Below are 18,683 nucleotides of genomic sequence, written 5' to 3'. Positions count from 1 at the left end.
TGCTGTGATGGTTTTTCCCCCCTTAAACTACACACACATGTACATTTGGGCTTCTACGCTGGTATTTGTAAGCATGCATGTCTTGTCACCCACGCTATAAATATACTGAGGATTCGCATTAGAAATGGAAAAGCTTCACACAGAATCTCATGAAGCACTGATGGCTTCTGTTGTTTCATTTGAAAATTCGTGGACACATTAATACTTCTTGAAGAAGTGGCCTGAATGACAAGCTTACCTCGGTTACGTCTTCTCAAACTGCTCACAGGACCTAAATAGTAATACAGAAGGGGTGTATTGTGCGCTAACCTACATATGAGCAGGCAGATTCCTTGCGTGTAGTTAAACCGGCATTTGAAAGCTCACCCCTGCCTCCTTGATGAATGTTATGAGTCACACTGTCTGCCTCATCAATGGTAGCATCTAAAAATAGCCTGAGAGTGCTCTCGTGCTCCGGCAGAGGGTCTGGAAGTTTCTAGCTTTCACGTGACGTTAACTCAAAAACATCATTGGACTGCATTCACCCAACCAGGGCCTGTTTTTCCTCTCAGTCGGCAACAGACATTTTTTTTTATCCAATACTTGTGACTTACATTCACAGCCTTGTGTGGTAGGCCGAGATGCTCCTCACCACGCACTTCAGGAAATGCATGTCATATGATTCCAAGACCTCAGAAGGCTAACAGCACACCGCAAAAACATACCAGCCTTCACATGCTCCTCTAAGTGTTGAATGTTTTATTTTAATTTTATTTTAAACACCTTTAAAAACTGACATGTAAATCAGTAATTATTTCAGCAGACACATCATGGCTAGTCTAGCAAATATCATGAACAGGTGTGTAGCATGACTATTGTGGATAACATACAGTAGAAATATCAATCTGCAGCAGAGATGGTATATACTAGCGCCTAGTTCTAGCAATCTGATGACGGACTGAAGAGAGAGTGGCTTCCCAATAGGTAAGTTTTTTTCAAGTTTTTTTTTTTAATTAATTAATTCAAGCTGTGATCAGAAGCTGGCATGTACTGGGCCAACAGCCAGGAATTGTTTTGTCTTGAATTGATCACCATTAACCCACCTGGAGAGTATATAGCAGGATTACTGGTAAATCAGTGAATTTATCCAACTAACTCAGTAATCCTGCTTTGTGTCATACCCTCACAATACCTCTTTGTTCAGGGATGGGCAACTCCAGTCCTGGAGGGCCGGTGTGTATGCAGGATTTTACATAAGTGTGCCTCTCTGCAGACCCCCAAGAGGAAACAGACTGTGTTGACCATGTTGACACAGCAATTGTTTTAATTTGAACCTGCATCCTCTTGATTTACACCACTGCACACTTAGCAGTTTAGAGTCCTAACACACATAGACAACCTAGGATACCTGCACCCCGTAGTCACTCGCCTATACACCAGTGCCGTCACAAGATACATACTAAGTGTATCATTGTAGGCTATACATGCCACAGGTACGTCCGCGTCTATACAAATAGATAGCGATCTTATAGAGCCACACTATTGGCGGACATTTGCAGTTCCTTTTGTTAAACCGTTAGAACAGAGGAGCAGTTGAACTTATCTTTTGGAGTCAGATAAACGAGAACAAAATTAAATTAACCCTGTTCCAGTAGCATTGGTCAGACTACACGCGTTTCCTTCACCTCTCGGATACTTCCGCCTTTTGGTGTATTTGGGGGGTTTTCCTACAGTTTTCCTACAGACTCGGACCCGTTCGGTCGGTGGTTCAAATCCTGGTGTAGCCACAATAAGATCCATCCAGCTGTTGGGCCCTTGAGCAAGGCCCTTAACCCTGCATTGCTCCAGGGGAGGATTGTCTTCTGCTTAGTTTAATCAACTGTACATCACTCTGGATAAGAGCATCTGCCAAATGCCATTAATGTAATGTAATGTAGCAGTATAAGAGAAAACTATTCAAAACATATTGCAGGTTCTAAGAACCAAAAATTATTAATATGGAAAAGCTAACTGCACACTACAAAGATATAACGAAATCTGAGAACACATCCTGACAAAACAAACCCAAACCTTCTTCTTAAATTCTTTATATGGCAGTTTGTATCCTGTAGAATCTCTCCCCACCTTCAAGCGCAAGCTGAAGACACCTCTTCAAGCAGCACCTCTCCCCATCCCTCCCTACCTCCCTGTGAACCTTAATTGTTGTCTCTGTGACTTGCTTTGTGTATCGGTATTTTTAGTTGGCTAGGTAAGCAGTGTTTAGATAGTTAACTTTGGTCACTTTTGCTCTGTTGTTTGTTTGTTTCTTTGTTCAAAAAATAAAATAAAATCTGGCCCTCGTCCTTATCTTTGTTGTACAGGTAGCAGTTGAAATTGTACTTCCCTCTAGGGTCTTTCAGCGAACTTATCCCTGGTTTTGTACGTCGCTCTGGATAAGAGCGTCTGCCAAATGCCAATAATGTCATGTAATGTAATGTATCCTACTGATGTTTACCACCACATATTGTCCATATGTCTTTTCTTAAATCATCCATAGCACAGTGATACGCTGTATTATAAATGGATTTCACTATCTGATTGAAATCCCCCCCAACTGATTACTCCAGACACTACTTACATAAACCCGTTGCATGTTTTCCAATGACCCATACGAGTTTTGTTTAATAAACTTTCTTTCCTGCATACTCCCCGGGTGGGTTAATGTTGGTCAATTTTAGGTTTTCCAGTTGATCAATTTGCTTCTTTATATTAACTTTTTATTAACTTATGTTAACTATTGTATTTCAGACGAAAAAACCCAATTACAGGCAATGGCCAGTTGGGGTCGCTACAGGCCTGTATGGCGTCAATGGCATCTGGCGCCACTAGACTACGTCAGTGGATTGTTCAACTCAAAACAAATTATTCAGATGTGCAAATGGTACGCTTTTATCTCATTATTTTGAGTTTATGCGCTGGACATTTTTATGATGTGACCATTTTAAATTTCATGTGATGTCATGTTCATGTTATCTGTTTATATCCATCATTTGTAGGAATAAAGTTATGGTTTCATGTAAGACTCAACATTACTATCACTATATGGTTTATTGTTATTTTAGAGTATAATTCTGAGAAATCACGACCTTCTGTAACCTAAGCATTGTGTTAAAATACACCACCAAAGTCACGTGGGCGACATATCTGGAAGCGACGCCAATTCCTTCTTGCTGACTTGCAATGATCAAACTCTGTCGGCTAGTATAAATGCACACTCATAAAACGCAACGAACATCCCTGTTCACGCAGATAGTGGACTGCGGGGAGTAAGAACACGAGGCCAGCGTTACACTTCTGAAAAAGGGTAAGTTTTATTCACTGTAAAGATGTAGTCTGACTTCCATTATACTGAAACGTAAATGCAATTTTAAATGATTAAGAGCAAAATGACAAAATTTTAGATTTTTTATACTTTCAAGATTAGAAAATTAGAAATGTGTATATTTTGACATGTGTATATTTGTCCTGAATCTGTTTACTGTCTGACGTATGTTTGGAAGCATGTAATCAAGTATTTTGTGCGTAGTAGCGTAATACGTTTTTTTTTTATGTAAAATTCAAGATTGCACAAAATGCTCAGCCCTTCATTTTATATTACTATTGTTGTAATGTAGTGTGTTCTGTAGAATCCCACTATTTGCCACCACTGTGACAGTGGACACACTGCTTTTGATGTGCTTTAGTACGAATGCATGTTACTATTTTCTCATGCCATTACTGAAATGTTGCTTTACTGTGTTTGTCAGTTATTTAATTTCTCCTATCAAGTGCAATTTCATTTAGATCAATCAAAGGTGAAATGGCTTTTCTAAATGTTTATGCAGAAGACGGGACATGCACACCAGATAAAGTGTTTCCCGCCCTAACGGATGCTTGAAACCACCTTCTGTGCTTTGGTATGTGAAATTGTGCAGTTTCTAAAAAGCTATTTGTGCATGAGCATAATATGTGTACAGTTTGAGGACATTCTAGTATTGTGAATTCTGTTGATGTATTTTCAGGAGAGAAACCGACAAAATGAGTGAAAGGTCAAATCACATCAACATCCCGATGGTGGAGGACACGAAAGCCAACGGATCATCCAGACAACAGGGGGCCCGCACAAAGTCACCGCAGGGCTCCACCGTCAGCTTCCACAACATTCACTACAATGTGGAGCTCAAGAGCGGGCCCCTGTGCAAGAGAAAGGTCACCCAAAAAGAAATCTTGCTGGATCTTAAGTAAGTATACCTTTAATTATTTTTGGGTAAATTAGCAAAATAACCATAATGTCTCTCATTCATTCATGCCAGATTTACTTAGACTGGGCTGCGAAGATAATTTGATTTATTTATTAAATTTTTTCAGGATGAAAATTGTAGCATTAGAATATTGTAGAATACCAGATAATTCTTAGATTATCTGGTATTCTACACTTTTTTACCTAAAGCCACCTCTGTATTTATTTGTTGTTACTATTATTATTATTATTATTATTGTTGTTGTTGTTTTTAGGATTGGTTTTATTATAAAAATCAGTTTGATAATAAAAAGTTATAATTAAGCACTCAGTAAAAGTGTATTGTGTCAGCCTGCATTTGGGTGTAATAAGTGAAATGAGTTGGAATGCGCCATGCGGAATGCTGACTTTGGCTTGGGGGGCTTGTTTGCTGCAGGATTTAGGGTGTTTCTTATCCTGTTTTCTGTAGCCACCCATCTCCATTTCCTCTGTGTGAAAATATCATTTGCAATAAGCTTCAAAGAGCTGGCTGCACAAAGACGCACCGACCTGTTGTATAATACGTGTTCTTTCTGGTCTGCACTTCAGTACAACATCTCAGCAGAACCCCTGCTGTCTCCCAACTCATTGTCTGAGATGAAAGTCAGCTGAGAAACAATTATCTTTGTTAAACTCACAGGATCATTTTTGCCAACCGTTTGATCACTAAATATGGACATTTGTTTACTGTAAGTGTTTCATAAGATTCCAATGCATTGTCTGGTGAAATATTGTGGGAGAGGCATTGCATTCTGTGTTGGCCCATGAAACCAAACTTTCATGGGTGCAGGATACTGACAGCTATGTGCAAACAACGTGACCAGCCGGGGGTTTAATGGTTCAGAACTGCCATAAATTATGTTTTGTGTGATTTTTCTATAGGTGGACTTCATTCTTTTTTTTAAATTATTTTCTGAATAGCTGATAACACAAAAGTGCAGTCACGTGCAAGTGATAAGAGTTTTCATGCCAAAGGACTGAGGCTGATGCCTCAGGAGGGAATTTGTCTTCCGTGCTAACAGGCTCCCCTTTATATCTTATCTATATGTTGACTGGTTATGCCGTTACTATAGTTGATTAGCTAACAGTACAGTTCAAGTTGGCCCTTATTGTTTGTAGTGCTACTCAGGACTGAAGTTTTAGCCATCTTTTTCTGCTCCTGCAATAAATTCCTAAGCTTGCTGTACATTACACTAATTCCAGATACCCTCTCAGTTAGCAGTAGTCATTTCTGTTCTTGGGCGGCACGGATGGGCCAGTGGGTAGCACTGCCGCCTCACAGCAAGGAGGTCCTGGGTTCAAATCCCCGTTGGCCGGGGCCTCTCTGTGCGGAGTTTGCATGTTCTCCCCGTGTCTGCGTGGGTTTCCTCCGGGTACTCCGGTTTCCTCCCACAGTCCAAAGACATGCAGGTTAGGCTGATTGGAGAGTCTAAATTGCCCATAGGCATGAGTGTGTGAGTGAATAGTGTGTGTGCCCTGCGATGGACTGGCGACCTGTCCAGGGTGTATTCCTGCCTTTCGCCCAATGTATGCTGGGATAGGCTCCAGCCCCCCTGCGACCCTGTTCAGGATAAGCGGGTTAGGATAATGAATGAATGAATGAATTAATGAATTTCTGTTCTGAAAGTTTGTATACGACAGCAATATACCTTAGCAAATTGCTAAATTCACAGCAAATACCATGTAGTGTACGATGGGCATTATGTACCTGATTTTGTGTGCCGCTCTGGTTATGAGTATGCGCTGAACGAATACAGTATGATGAAATATGATGTAATGCATTTACATATTACATTGTCTTTATTAGGCCGTAGTGGTTCTGAAATGAAGCATCTCAGAACCTGGCCCATTCCAGTGGTTCTGAGAGCAATAACGGACTCAAGGAAAAATGCAGCGTCGGACTTCTGACATGGCGGTTCTGGTGTCTACTGAGAGGCACGCTTGATATATGGCATCTTATTTCGGTGGATGGGAATTCTTCATGAAATATCATCTGAATAGAAAACCAGAACAGGTCCTGGCACCATTTTTCATACTTATAACATATTGTTTTAGATTTGTGTGTGCTCTGACATGCCGTGCACTCATCTCGAATGAGACAATAAAATATAACCTTGAGCTGAAGGACCGTAACAAATTGTGCATTTTGTGTCTCTCACGTTTGACCACGCATGTTATGTCACACACTTGGAGTTTGGAGTCATTAGCCCTTCGGTCTGTATTGAAATTGTGTGTGATCATTAACAGAGTTGGTTTGTTGAAGCACGGTTCACCATGTGCTGAGAGAGCATACAGCGTTTTGTAGCTGTTATTTAACTCTGCCACGTGCATATGTATTGTTATGTATCACTTGCCATAGTGATGTTATGTTTGCTGAGTCAATAATTTAAAATATTCGACAGAATAACAGGAAGAATGTATTATCCCATAATTCAGCGTTTCCTGTATTATTGGAACTAAGCATCACAGTGTGGTGTTTTTGTGTTTGCTGAAGTAAACATTTCATTCTGGCATTAGTCCCATGAGTTTGGTAGAAGTTGGTGGTGGCTGATGAACATTGAAAGTTAAAGGAAATTGTCAAGTTTTGGTTATATTCATGGTCCTGATCACGCTGAACAATATGCTACCAAATTTCCTCCTGCCGTTAAATGTACTTGACGTTTCCCAGAAGAATACGTCATTTCACACAGGTTTTCTGTCTTTTATCTGTTGTGTTAATTATATGCTATTAAGCATGGCTTCTTGGTTATAATCTCTTTAGTAGAACCATAGCACAGCCTGCCAGAATACAGAATTATGTATGGTCATGTGATACTATGGTCATAGCCTTTACTCATAATATTTGTGTGTGTAAATTCCAAGACAGTTGCCATATGTCAGTGTATATACATACATATACACATCAAGCAGCCAGAAAGATGTGAATTTGAATTGGTTCTCATACTGCTGTGCATAAATATTAAATGTCACAATGTGCCAACATTTCAATTTTTGGGTTTCTGACAGTATATTTTCACATACACAGAGACCTGCTCCAAAAGCAAAAAAAAAGCAGTGTGAGTGCATGACTAAGCTAGTTTCACTCACTCCACAGTGACAGCAGTACCATGCAATGTGCTGGGTCATAATTAGCAGATGTTTTTTTTTTACTCTATTTGATTGACATATATTATTAATGCTGTTATTTCTACATTTATTGCTTTAATTGTGTTATGTAAAACATTAATTAATTGCTTGTAGGTGCATTTTGAAATGTGTCAATTCGTTTTTACCTTTCACTGATACTGTTTGCCAAGACTTTATTTTAGATATTTGATCAGAATATCGAAAAAACTGTATTGTGGTCATTAAGCTACTTACTGGTGAATCTGGTGAGTATGGATGCAATAGTGTAATAAAGTGCAGTTTTTCCACCTTCTCTGTATTGAGCCTTTTGTAGAAATACTTGGGCTTAAGTTCACCAATCGGAGTTTGAGAAAAACATTTTAATGCTTGCCATGTGTTGATTGAATACAGGCCACATGAATATATATTTTTCATTGCATGAAGTAGCATTGTGTTAAGTGTGCTGTTCTCCTTTCACAGTGGATTCATGAAACCAGGGCTGAATGCTATTTTGGGAGCTACGGGAAGTGGCAAGTCATCGTAAGTGCACTCTCTCTAATCTTGACTCAACAAAAATTCAGTGACTAACTTATCACATGAAAGATATCGCATGAAGATAGGAAAGCTTCAGAGGCACACATGGACATTATTTGAAATTGTGCACTTGTATTTTAACTCAGTTGCATGTAATGTCGAATACAAGTACATAACTGAGTTCATATTAATCAACAATCAACATTGTTTTGAATAAAATATTTAAATTTTATGTTCTCCTTAAAAACTGTAAAATAACTTTTTCCTTGATAGTGTCTCTGATACTGTTATTATTAAACTGCCTGCAATGTTGACCCATTTCAGTCATTGAAACATTATGTTTTCAGCATGAAACTTGATGACATCCTCAACAGTGTGGATATGAACTTATGAAATTGATTATGAACTTATCAAGTCAGTATACCATTTGGGTACAAAGATTTTTACTACAAAATTGTTGTAGAAATTTGACTCAGTGGTACAGAAGGGTGACTGAGAATGTTGCAGAGTAAGGTGCCTTCCACATGAAGTGCAGCACAGAAACTACACTGGTGAAGCTAACACATTGCCTAGTCATTGCTACCGACGCTGGTGCTGTCAGGATATTAGTTCTGCTAGATCTTAGTGCCACGTTTGACCCGCTCAATCACTCTTCATTGCTGGACAGTATTCACTCTCCATATCTGGCACTGTCCTGGACTGGTTCAAGTCTTTCTTGTCAAATAGACATGAATTTGTTTCAGGGTGTGCCCCAGGGCTCTGTACTAGGACTACTGCTCTTTATCATCTATATTCTTCCACTCAGTGAGATCATTCGATGGCATGGTCTTGGTTTCCACTGTTTTGTAGATGACACACTGATTCATGTCAGCCCTGTTTCTTCCAGTTTCCCTCCCTCATCATTGCTCATCTGCCTTCATGATTTAAAGCATGGGTTGACATCCATTTACCTACAATTAACTAGTAACAAAACAGTAACTGATAATTCCCAGTTATCCAAACTCAGTCCCTTCACATTAGGTATGGACGGTTTTACTATTCAAACCTCAAATGCAGTTCAGAATTTACATGTCATACTCAATCCCCTGCTGTCTTTTCAACCTCATCTGGTGAAAACATAATTATTTTTCATGCCTTCCTCCCTCACTATCTGCCTCCACTGCTGAACGCCTCATTACTCATGCTGACCAAACTCCAACATGTCCAAACCTCTACTGACACAATGCTAACACAGCCTAGATCATACAATCACACCCACTTTAAAAACCTTACACTAGCTCCCCATCAAGGCAAGAATAAACTTTTAAATTCTGTTGCTTACATATAAAGGTGAAAAATTGTGTTTATGGACTGTAACGTAAAATGAGTTGTAGATGGCTGGTGAGGTGGTAAGTAAGGTCAAATAAAATTTGGTAAATGACTGATTACGACAAGGGGATGGTAAAATGGGTCAGACTGGTCCCAGGGTCCATATCTGATGTACTGTAAGAGATCCAAAGACTTAGCAGGATGGTTAAATGTATTCTCCTTGCTGTGTTTTAAGGTTCTTGGATGTCCTGGCAGCCAGAAAAGACCCTGCTGGGCTGTCTGGAGAAGTTCTGATCGACGGTGCCCCACAACCACCAAACTTCAAGTGCCTCTCGGGATATGTTGTTCAGGTTTGCAAGAGAAACTTCAAGCACCTCAAAAGCCCTGCTTTTCTTTCAACCATACAGTCATATGCAAGAATTTGGGCACCCCTGGTCAAAACAATGAATATTTACAATGAATATCTTGGTGAACAGAAGCGAACCTGACCTCTAAATGGAACAAAGTTAAACATGCCACATTTCTTCAGATTTTAAATCAAGATTACTTTTTATTTTAAAAATGAACAGTTTCAAAATAATATGATGGATAGCCGTGCTGAGAATGTGCTTGTTTGCACTCCTGTGCCAGGATGACGTGGTGATGGGCACTCTGACGGTGCGGGAGAACTTTCGTTTCTCCGCTGCCCTGCGGCTGCCCATGTCGGTGAGCCAGAAGGAGAAGGAAGAGAAGGTCAACAACCTCATAAAGCAACTGGGCCTCAACAAAGTGGCCGACTCGAAGGTGAGAGATCTCCCCTGACATTACTGCTACATATGGCCCATGTACGGTGGCCACGATGTCGCGCTTCGTCTATTGAAGGTAGTATGGAGATAGTTTGATCATTTACCATGGAATCAGATGTGTGTCAAAATTGTCAAAGGAAATCGAATTTTTGACACAGATTTGTATGAAAATTATTTCTGATAGCCAATAAATTTTGGCAGGAAAAATTTGGATCTCAATAGAGCTTTCAGTTTGGAACAAATATTTCCAAAGTTTTTTTTTTTCTATGTCTGTGCCAACTATCTGTTTTGTTTGATAATTGATATGATGCTTTGTTTGATACCTTTGAGACAAATCTGATTCTATATAGCATGTGTACTGCTCAGGCAGTAAGAGCAGTCGTCTGGCAGTTGGAGAGTTGCCGGTTCGATCCCCCGCCCGGGCTGTATCAAAGTGTCCCTGAGCAAGACACCTAACCCCCATTTGCACCTGACGAGCTGGTTAGTGCCTTGCATGGCAGCCAATCACCGTCGGTGTGTGAGTGTGTGAGTGTGTCTATGAATGGGTGAATGAGAAGCATCAATTGTACAGTGCTTTGGATAAAGGCGCTATATAAATGCCAACCATTTACCATATAGCAGAGCTACGGTAAACTACGTAGCCTATGTCCGCCCCGTGTCTCTGTTCTCAGTGTGCTGTCTGGGTCCAGATGCTGATCTGATCACTGCAATGAATGTGCTTGCAGACAAGGTCCAACTGTCAGTGTTAGTGATAACTAAGGTGTCTTTATGCCCCGTGGATCTCCATTGATCGACGGCTGTGGTCTGCTCTGTAGGTTGGAACCCAGATGATCAGGGGGATCTCTGGGGGAGAGCGAAAGAGGACCAATATCGGCATGGAGCTCATCATTGACCCCTCTGTGCTGTTCCTTGATGAACCGACCACTGGACTCGATGCAAGCACAGCCAATTCTGTTCTTCAACTACTGAAGAGGTAAAGCAGGACGTCAGGCAATTACTCCCCTTGTTCACGTGTCTCCTCCAGATACGTGGGTTTCCTCCCATACCAAAAGACCTCCCACACTTAGGTATACTCCTGCCATTGACCTTGACCAAGGCCCTGGCCCCAGAACTGGAGTTGGTCCTTGGGCACTGCACTGTGGCTGCCCACTGCTCCTAAGTATCTAGAATGGGTGAAGTCACACCATGGGGTTCAATAAAGTCTCTTATCTTATCTCTTATCTTACCTTTCTCTAAATTCACAGCGTAATCCTGCCAATTAATCGGGCACATTCGCTTGTTTGTCACAAACCAACATTCACATCACCTAGTAATTCAACCAAGCTAAAAGATAAGCGTAGTATATTTTACTAGTGAATTGGCTGGACAACCACAAACTATATGCTGTCTTCTCTCTATATATCACTTCTCTCTATGGTATTATCCAAAAACGGTAACTGTTGCATAATAAGTTACCTATATACCTATATAAATTACCTATATACAACATTGAGAAGTTATGTGCATCTTATGCAAGATTCTTTGATGAAGGAGTTTTATGATCTGCAGCTATCTCCCTGCTCTTTGGACCATATTGTTAAGTGTGCATAACAATTGCATTATAAGGTTTGTGGAAAACATATGAGAAATGTAAATGTTTAAATGCTAATTTTAAAAAATTATGTTTTGTGAGAAAGAAAATCTATATATATTTCCTTTACTGCTAATTCTTATCTTCTTATTCTTATATCTACTTTTGAATCCTATCTGTCTGTGCCATAGGGCTTATCGGCTCAACAACATGACTTACACAAGAACATTTCCTTGTTATGTAAATAGACTTACCAGACCTGAAAGTGTGGAGTAACTGGGTGGAGGTCGTTAAGTGGTGGATGTACAGTAATTTCCTTAAGCTTAACTGTGTTAAAACGGGGTCCATTTTAATTGGCACCGTGTTCTTTGTAAATATAGCTAAAGATTTCGTTCTTGAGGAGGAATGACATCAAAGGCATTTGGCTGTGGCGTTGCGGGGCTGTAGAACATAATCTTTGTGAATTCATCTGTAATTCATTGTTATGACGAGCACTTTTTCATGCTTTTGACACTCATACCTTACCAGCTCTCGTGTCAAAAGTTTTCTAACCACTCTCCATTTCCCCCAGAATGGCTAATCATGGTCGAACCATCATCATGTCCATACACCAGCCCAGATACTCCATCTACCGGCTGTTTGACAGCCTCACCCTTCTTGTCAGTGGAAAGCAGGTTTTCCATGGGCCTGCTCAGGATGCTTTGGATTACTTTGCTAACATTGGTCAGCATGAATTTGACTATTATTGCTTTATTCCTTCTGGTAGCATTTAATCACCATTTGTATTCATACAGATTATGCACATTAATGTGTACATTTAATTGATAGAAGCCAGGCTTTAGGTAAAATAACTTAAAGAATCATGAATCTTGTTTGATACTCTATTCCAGGATATACCTGCGAACCCCATAACAATCCAGCTGACTTCTTCCTGGATGTCATCAATGGAGATTCAATAGTAGCTATGACCAAAATGCAAGGTACAGGACTTATATATTATAATATCATGTAGAGCATATAGTGATTTTCTGATAAGATGAACCCAAGGGAAAATGCTCTGCCAAATCTGTCAGCTAATAACTAATGTAAAGTAATTAGGTAAGGATGTTAAATTCTACTTGAAATGTGAAAAGTAATTAATGTCAGAGTAGCCTTAGATTGTGTGCAGATTATGTTTACATCTCAGTTAAGAGTATTTTTTTCTGAGCATTGCATTAGTCAATGAAACCTTGATGTTCAGTGAAAGCCTTCATTTGTTGGATCAGGGGGTTAAGTGCAAGGCTACAGCAAAAGTCCAATGGTCCCTTCTCAGTTAAGATTCGGGAATACTGTAGCCTGTCCAAATGCAACACAGCATTCACAGTCATACATATGATACAATATTGTATAAAATGTAGCTCTTATAAAGGTTCGTCACCAACAATATATCCCTATAACATTATTTGTGGGGAGGGAAATGTCCCCCTTTTGTTCTGTTTTCACTCTGTGTTGGCTGTTCAACAGAACGTGACTTTGAGGAAAAAGAAAGCTCTCGGCAGAGTATCGAAGAGCGTCTGGTGGAGGAGTACAGGAAGAGTGTGTACTACAACGACATGGCAGAAGAGCTCGGGAAAATCATCCAGGGCAAGGAGTACACCACCCTGCCCAAGTCTCGCACCATTACCTACAACACCTCCTTCACCCACCAGTTCAAGTGGGTCCTCAAGAGAACGTTCCGGAACCTCGTGCTGAACCCACAGACTTCCATTGCACAGGTACATTACTTCATGTTTGAATCATTTGGCACAGATGCCAGAGCATACAATAAATTCACATTAATGTAATTGCCTAGGGTGTGAATTTAATAAAAAATGATGTCAAAGCAGATGGTCCCTGTGGTTCATAGTGACTGGGTAAAAGGCGCTGGCTTAGGTTTTTATGTTTAGCTCGCACGTCTTGTTATCAGGTGTTGCGGTGAGAGGTGACTATTACATAGTACTGGTTTGATAGCATTTAGGAAGATATGTTTAATTTGAGTATGTCATGAACAGCAATTACTGCTAATCAGTGCACAAAGGTAAAGAAGTGGATGGCTTATTGTGGACAATCCATGAATGCAATAAAAAAGTTTCATCACTAAATGGTGTAAAAGATCTTTATACTATACAGATTTATAGTTCAGGACTCAATGCTAGATTACAGTTTTGGACGGATTTCTTAAAAATGTTTAGCAGACTGTCACTCCAATCTCCCTAAGACCTTTCAAACATGCTGTGAAAAAAGGAAATTAATCTGTGACTCTGTGTGACCTCATGATAGGGCTTACCCAGGCAAACGACTTCACATTAATCTGGCCCTCAAACACCGACTCTGCCTCCACAATCCACTTTCAGCTCATTAGTGACACTTTGCGATGAGATGCCATTGAGATGACTCATTTTAAGAATGATTAACTGCTATTAGGCACCACACAATGATCCCAAGCTTGGCAAAGAGGCATGTGTGACCGCCGCGACCCGGCATTGCCTCTGCCGACCGCATTTGAAGTGATGTACCTCACAGAGGCCGTGGGTCGCTAAAGCTCTTAGCGCCAGCGAGGGCTATCACATGAGAGCTTCATGACCTCGGAGGCACTTCCACATGAAAAGCTCTGGAGCTCAGGAGAAAAAGTCCTTGACCTCACAAGTTTAGTCTTTCACACTAAGAGGCCTTGAAGTGATCGCTTGGATCAAAAGGTTAAAAGGCTCATCTACACCCCCTTCATTTAACAACAAGAGTGGCCACATAAGACAGCGAGATGTGAGAGTGTGTGAAAATGTTTTGGTATGAACTTAAAATGAATAAAGGAGTTGTGTGTTCTATTGTGCCTTTCAGTGGTAACAGAACACTGGACAATAGGGTGCACTTTCGGAACAATTTTGAATTTGTCTGTTACAGACGTGTCAATCTTTATCTGTTTAAAATAACCACGTGTATCCTCAGTCTTTGACTTCATTTTCGGAAATTATACTTAACTTGTTATTCATATACATTCATACATCATTGCAATTTTGGAAATTGACCGTATGTGGATATCTAATATATTATTATATAATTAACAATAACACAACATGATTGGTGGGCGGCACGGATGGTGCAGTGGGTAGCACTGCCGCCTCACAGCAAGGAGGTCCTGGGTTCAAATCCCCGTCGGCCGGGGCCTCTCTGTGCGGAGTTTGCATGTTCTCCCCGTGTCTGCGTGGGTTTCCTCCGGGTACTCCGGTTTCCTCCCACAGTCCAAAGACATGCACGTTAGGCTGATTGGAGAGTCTAAATTGCCCGTAGGTATGAGTGTGTGAGTGAATGGTGTGTGTGCCCTGCGATAGACTGGTGACCTGTCCAGGGTGTATTCCTGCCTTTCGCCCAATGTATGCTGGGATAGGCTCCAGCCCCCTGCGACCCTGATCAGGATAAGCGGGTTCAGATAATGGATGGATGGAATGGACAACATGATTGGCTGGAAAATGAGCAATTGAGATACATACAGCTGCTACTGTATTCAACCTGAATTTCTGGTTCTAACCAAAGCAGTATTTGTTTTTCTTGATATACGAGGTTTATTTTTCCATGGGGAACATCAGGAAATATCTGTTTGTTGTGAGTGCAGACACAGCAATATAGACTATTGTTTGATATGGTCAGACATTTAGGGTTCATGGAAATATTATTTGTTCTAGTGAAGAGATTAACACAGCTCATTTATAGATGTTTTCTTGTTTTATCTTCTTTTTGTCAGGTGGCAGTGACACTTTTCTTGGGCCTCATAGTCGGGGCAATATTTTTTGGAGTCAAAGACGACCAGAGTGGAATCCAAAACAGGTAATAAATGAAATGGCTCAATTAGGGCAGACAGGGAGACTGAGGAATCTATTGAGCAAATGTATGTACATTTCAACACACATTTGGTTGACTTCAGGCTCATAACTCAGAACAGTACTGTATCATCTATTTTATCAATTGCACAGTCTCCACTAAATATGTGAATGTTACTTAAATGTTTTCACAAATTGTGCCTCAAAAACTATATTTATTTGCCATTTGTGGCTGAATAGAATGACTTTTTACCACAATATTTTTAACACTGTAAAAGTAGTGAAGGTTTCAGGCAAACGGCTGATAAATAAAAGCTGTTGCATGTTTGTAAATCTGTGTAAGAAATGATCTCCAGGTTAATGTGATTCTTCTCTTGCAGAATGGGAGCTCTCTTCTTCATCACCACCAACCAGTGCTTCGGAGCGCTGTCTGCTGCCGAGCTCTTCATCACGGAAAGGAAGCTCTTTGTGTGAGAATTTATACTTTATCAATCATTGCATCTCTCAGGTTACTGATGTTGTACTGCTTTTTTCTTGAACACAACTGTATGCATGTCCGGGTTAATAATTAATTGGCTCATTACTGCCTGAAATGTGTGTCATTAGCGGTTCAGGTTTGTTTGAAAGCCTCTGAAATCCCGCTGCTTTCTCCTGGTCTGCAGGCACGAGTACATCAGTGGATATTACAGGGTCTCTGTGTACTTCCTGTGTAAGATCCTCTCTGACATCCTCACCCTCCGCACCATTCCCGCCATAACCTTCAGCTGCGTGGCATACTTCCTGATAGGTAAGCGGCCCCTGCTATTACATTATTAGAGCCAGACTGCCAGAAGTCTGTTAATAAATAATCAATAAGAATATGTATTGCTTGTCTGAGCTGCTGGTTTAATGATTTTTGTAATGAATGTATAAATGGTTAACTTTGAGTTCAGGCACCTGCTTCTTTGAAATGACCTGAATTTGACCTGAGTACAATGGTGCTTGGACATCCAATCAGAGGGGGAAATTCGAGGGGTCAGAATGTCCATGGCTGTGTTCGAAACTGCATATGCATACTACTCCACTCCTACTACATTTCAATGAAAATCAGCCTGAAATTTAGTATGAGTAGTATGCTTGTATACGGTTTCCAGCACAGCCTGTGCTTCTCCCACCCATGAGCCCAGGCAGCTGATTTCACAGTACATTACATTACAGGTATTTAGCAGATGCTCTTATCCAGAGCAACATACAGCAAAGTGCAAATCGAACACAGGGACAAGTGCAACGAGGACCCGAGTGAAAAGTACAGTTAGCTAATCCAGGTGATTGGGACAATAGTGGGGAGGTCTTTTACTTGATGAAGCTGGATTTCCCTCTTCAGACAAAGAGACAGGCAGAAGGGCAGGCAGACAGACAGGGTGAAGTGTAGTCAGTGTGAAGGTGCGTCACCCTGCCTGTCTTATGGCCTACCTGCAGGACTGAAGGCCACAGCCTCAGCCTTCTTCATCTTCATGCTGACCGTGGCCCTGGTGGCCTACGCCGCCACCGCCATGACCATGGCCATCTCCGCCGACCAGACGGTCGTCGCTGTGGCCAACATCTTCATGACCATCAGCTTTGTGTTCATGATGGTACGTCTGTCCATCGTGCAGAAGTGGATAACGACGAATGCGTCCCGTCAACAGCGTTATTGTGCTGGATCCTGTTATCTGCCAAGCAAAGCTGCTGCTTTTTTCAAATGTGTTTGGCCGATTCCTCAGCAGCGTCCAGAAGCTAATTTACTGTGTGTTTCAGATCTTCTCCGGCCTCTTGGTGAACTTGCCGAGCATTATGGACTGGCTGGCGTGGTTTCAGTACTTCAGTATCCCTCGATACGGATTGACCGTAAGTACTGGGCTGGCTGTTGTCTTACAATGCATGAATGTACATATGTCTCCCAATTTCTTAGGTTTTGAAAATAATAAAACATCAATGAAATGGGTTGTTGTTTATGTTTTTTCATTAGGCTCTTCAGGTGAATGAATTTGTTGGGCTGAATTTTTGCACGACGATCCCTGACATCTCACTTCCGCCAATGAACGACTGCAACATCAGCGCACCTGGCTTGATGTAAGAAGCATAATGCCCACTTCAAAATGTACACTGTATAAAGTCAAACGTGCCAGTCAGTATCGCTGTCATTGTAAACCTGCTCGTTTTGCTCTGTTCTTCCTTGTTTGGTTTTGGGTTACACTACTTCCAGCAGATGGCAAGAAATAAGTACATTAAGTACACCATCTACTGGACAACACGTGTACTGCAGTAAATGTACTTTTTAATTGCGATTGGCCAATTTAAGTTTTTGCATTTACTTGGTCAATCAAATTATGAATTATTGAATTTATCAAATTATTGGTCAGTGACATGTGAATACTGATTGTTGGTAACACCTCTATTCCATGTGTCACCAGGTGCACGGGTGAGCAGTTTCTGGACAACCAAGGAATTATTTACACGACATGGGGACTGTGGCAGAATCATCTTGCCCTGATTATAATGACCATGATCTTCTTAATCATCGCATATCTGAAGCTTCGGTTTATTAAGAAGTTCACATAGACACCGTGCCAATGAACAAAAAACATTCTAATGTACTTACTATGTTTGTTTTATTTGTTTCATGTCGTAGAGTAGATTTAATATATAAATACAATCACACCTGTATATTCCAGAGAACAATCCTTGCTTTTCACATCCAAGCGCAGTTCAATTCTAAATTGTAGTTTGATTGTGATTTTGTATGATGTTTATGTGTAATATGTTAACCTGTATTGTTTCAGTGTATTGCTTATCCTTATTTACCAATTGTACATATTTATTTATCATTAATGAAAATATTTGTAATGATATAATTTTGTAGTTCAGTATATAGCAAAAACAGTCAAAAAAAAGTTGTTTGACTGTTCTAATGAAACATTGATAAATAATTGCTCTTTATTGCACCCGTAAATAAACAATTAAACCATTTTCTAAACCGGAGTTTGTATTCTTCCATTAATCCCTCTGCCCCCAGCTTTTTCTAACAGAAGAGGGGGTCGATTCCCTAGGGAAATGGCATGAAATATTTTAACATATCTCACTATTCTGGTGGCAATTTTCAACCATAGCAAATTTTTCAGCTGTAACATGGCATTGTGGTTTCTGTTGGCATGAGTTCTTCTCCCTGCCACTAGGTGGAGCCAGATTACATGAATAGGTATAAGACGAAGCCTCAGCTCTTTTTGTTTTGGGGCGATACCGATGCGTGTAAGCGT

The 18,683-nt window shown here is 40.6% G+C and overlaps 1 protein-coding gene across 1 annotated transcript; it reads left to right on the top strand.

Annotated features, from left to right (window-relative positions):
* The first annotated feature begins 675 nt into the window (after positions 1–675).
* On the top strand, positions 676–18,403 carry abcg2a (ATP-binding cassette, sub-family G (WHITE), member 2a). Its single transcript, XM_061251465.1, has 19 exons — positions 676–963; positions 2,767–2,899; positions 3,268–3,322; positions 3,843–3,914; positions 4,020–4,238; positions 7,862–7,921; positions 9,459–9,573; positions 9,854–10,006; positions 10,824–10,981; positions 12,150–12,301; positions 12,469–12,558; positions 13,082–13,332; positions 15,333–15,415; positions 15,789–15,878; positions 16,071–16,195; positions 16,867–17,021; positions 17,185–17,274; positions 17,396–17,499; positions 17,841–18,403. Exons 5-19 carry the CDS (start codon positions 4,036–4,038, stop codon positions 17,986–17,988), a joined length of 1,977 nt encoding a protein of 658 aa, XP_061107449.1. The 5' UTR covers positions 676–963; positions 2,767–2,899; positions 3,268–3,322; positions 3,843–3,914; positions 4,020–4,035; the 3' UTR covers positions 17,989–18,403.
* The last annotated feature ends 280 nt before the right edge of the window (positions 18,404–18,683 follow it).

This window comes from Conger conger, chromosome 8 (assembly GCF_963514075.1).
Source record: "Conger conger chromosome 8, fConCon1.1, whole genome shotgun sequence".
Classification (NCBI taxonomy): Eukaryota; Metazoa; Chordata; class Actinopteri; order Anguilliformes; family Congridae; genus Conger; species Conger conger.
Note: the sequence above shows the minus strand (reverse complement) of the source record. Positions and strands in the feature narration are given on the sequence as shown.

Coding starts and splice junctions, on each gene's coding strand:
- abcg2a (XM_061251465.1), top strand. CDS start 4,036: ATGAGTGAAAGGTCAAATCACATCAACATCCCGATGGTGGAGGACACG. Junction 10,982..12,149: donor GTTCTTCAACTACTGAAGAG/GTAAAGCAGGAC, acceptor CATTTCCCCCAG/AATGGCTAATCATGGTCGAA. Junction 16,196..16,866: donor CGTGGCATACTTCCTGATAG/GTAAGCGGCCCC, acceptor GCCTACCTGCAG/GACTGAAGGCCACAGCCTCA.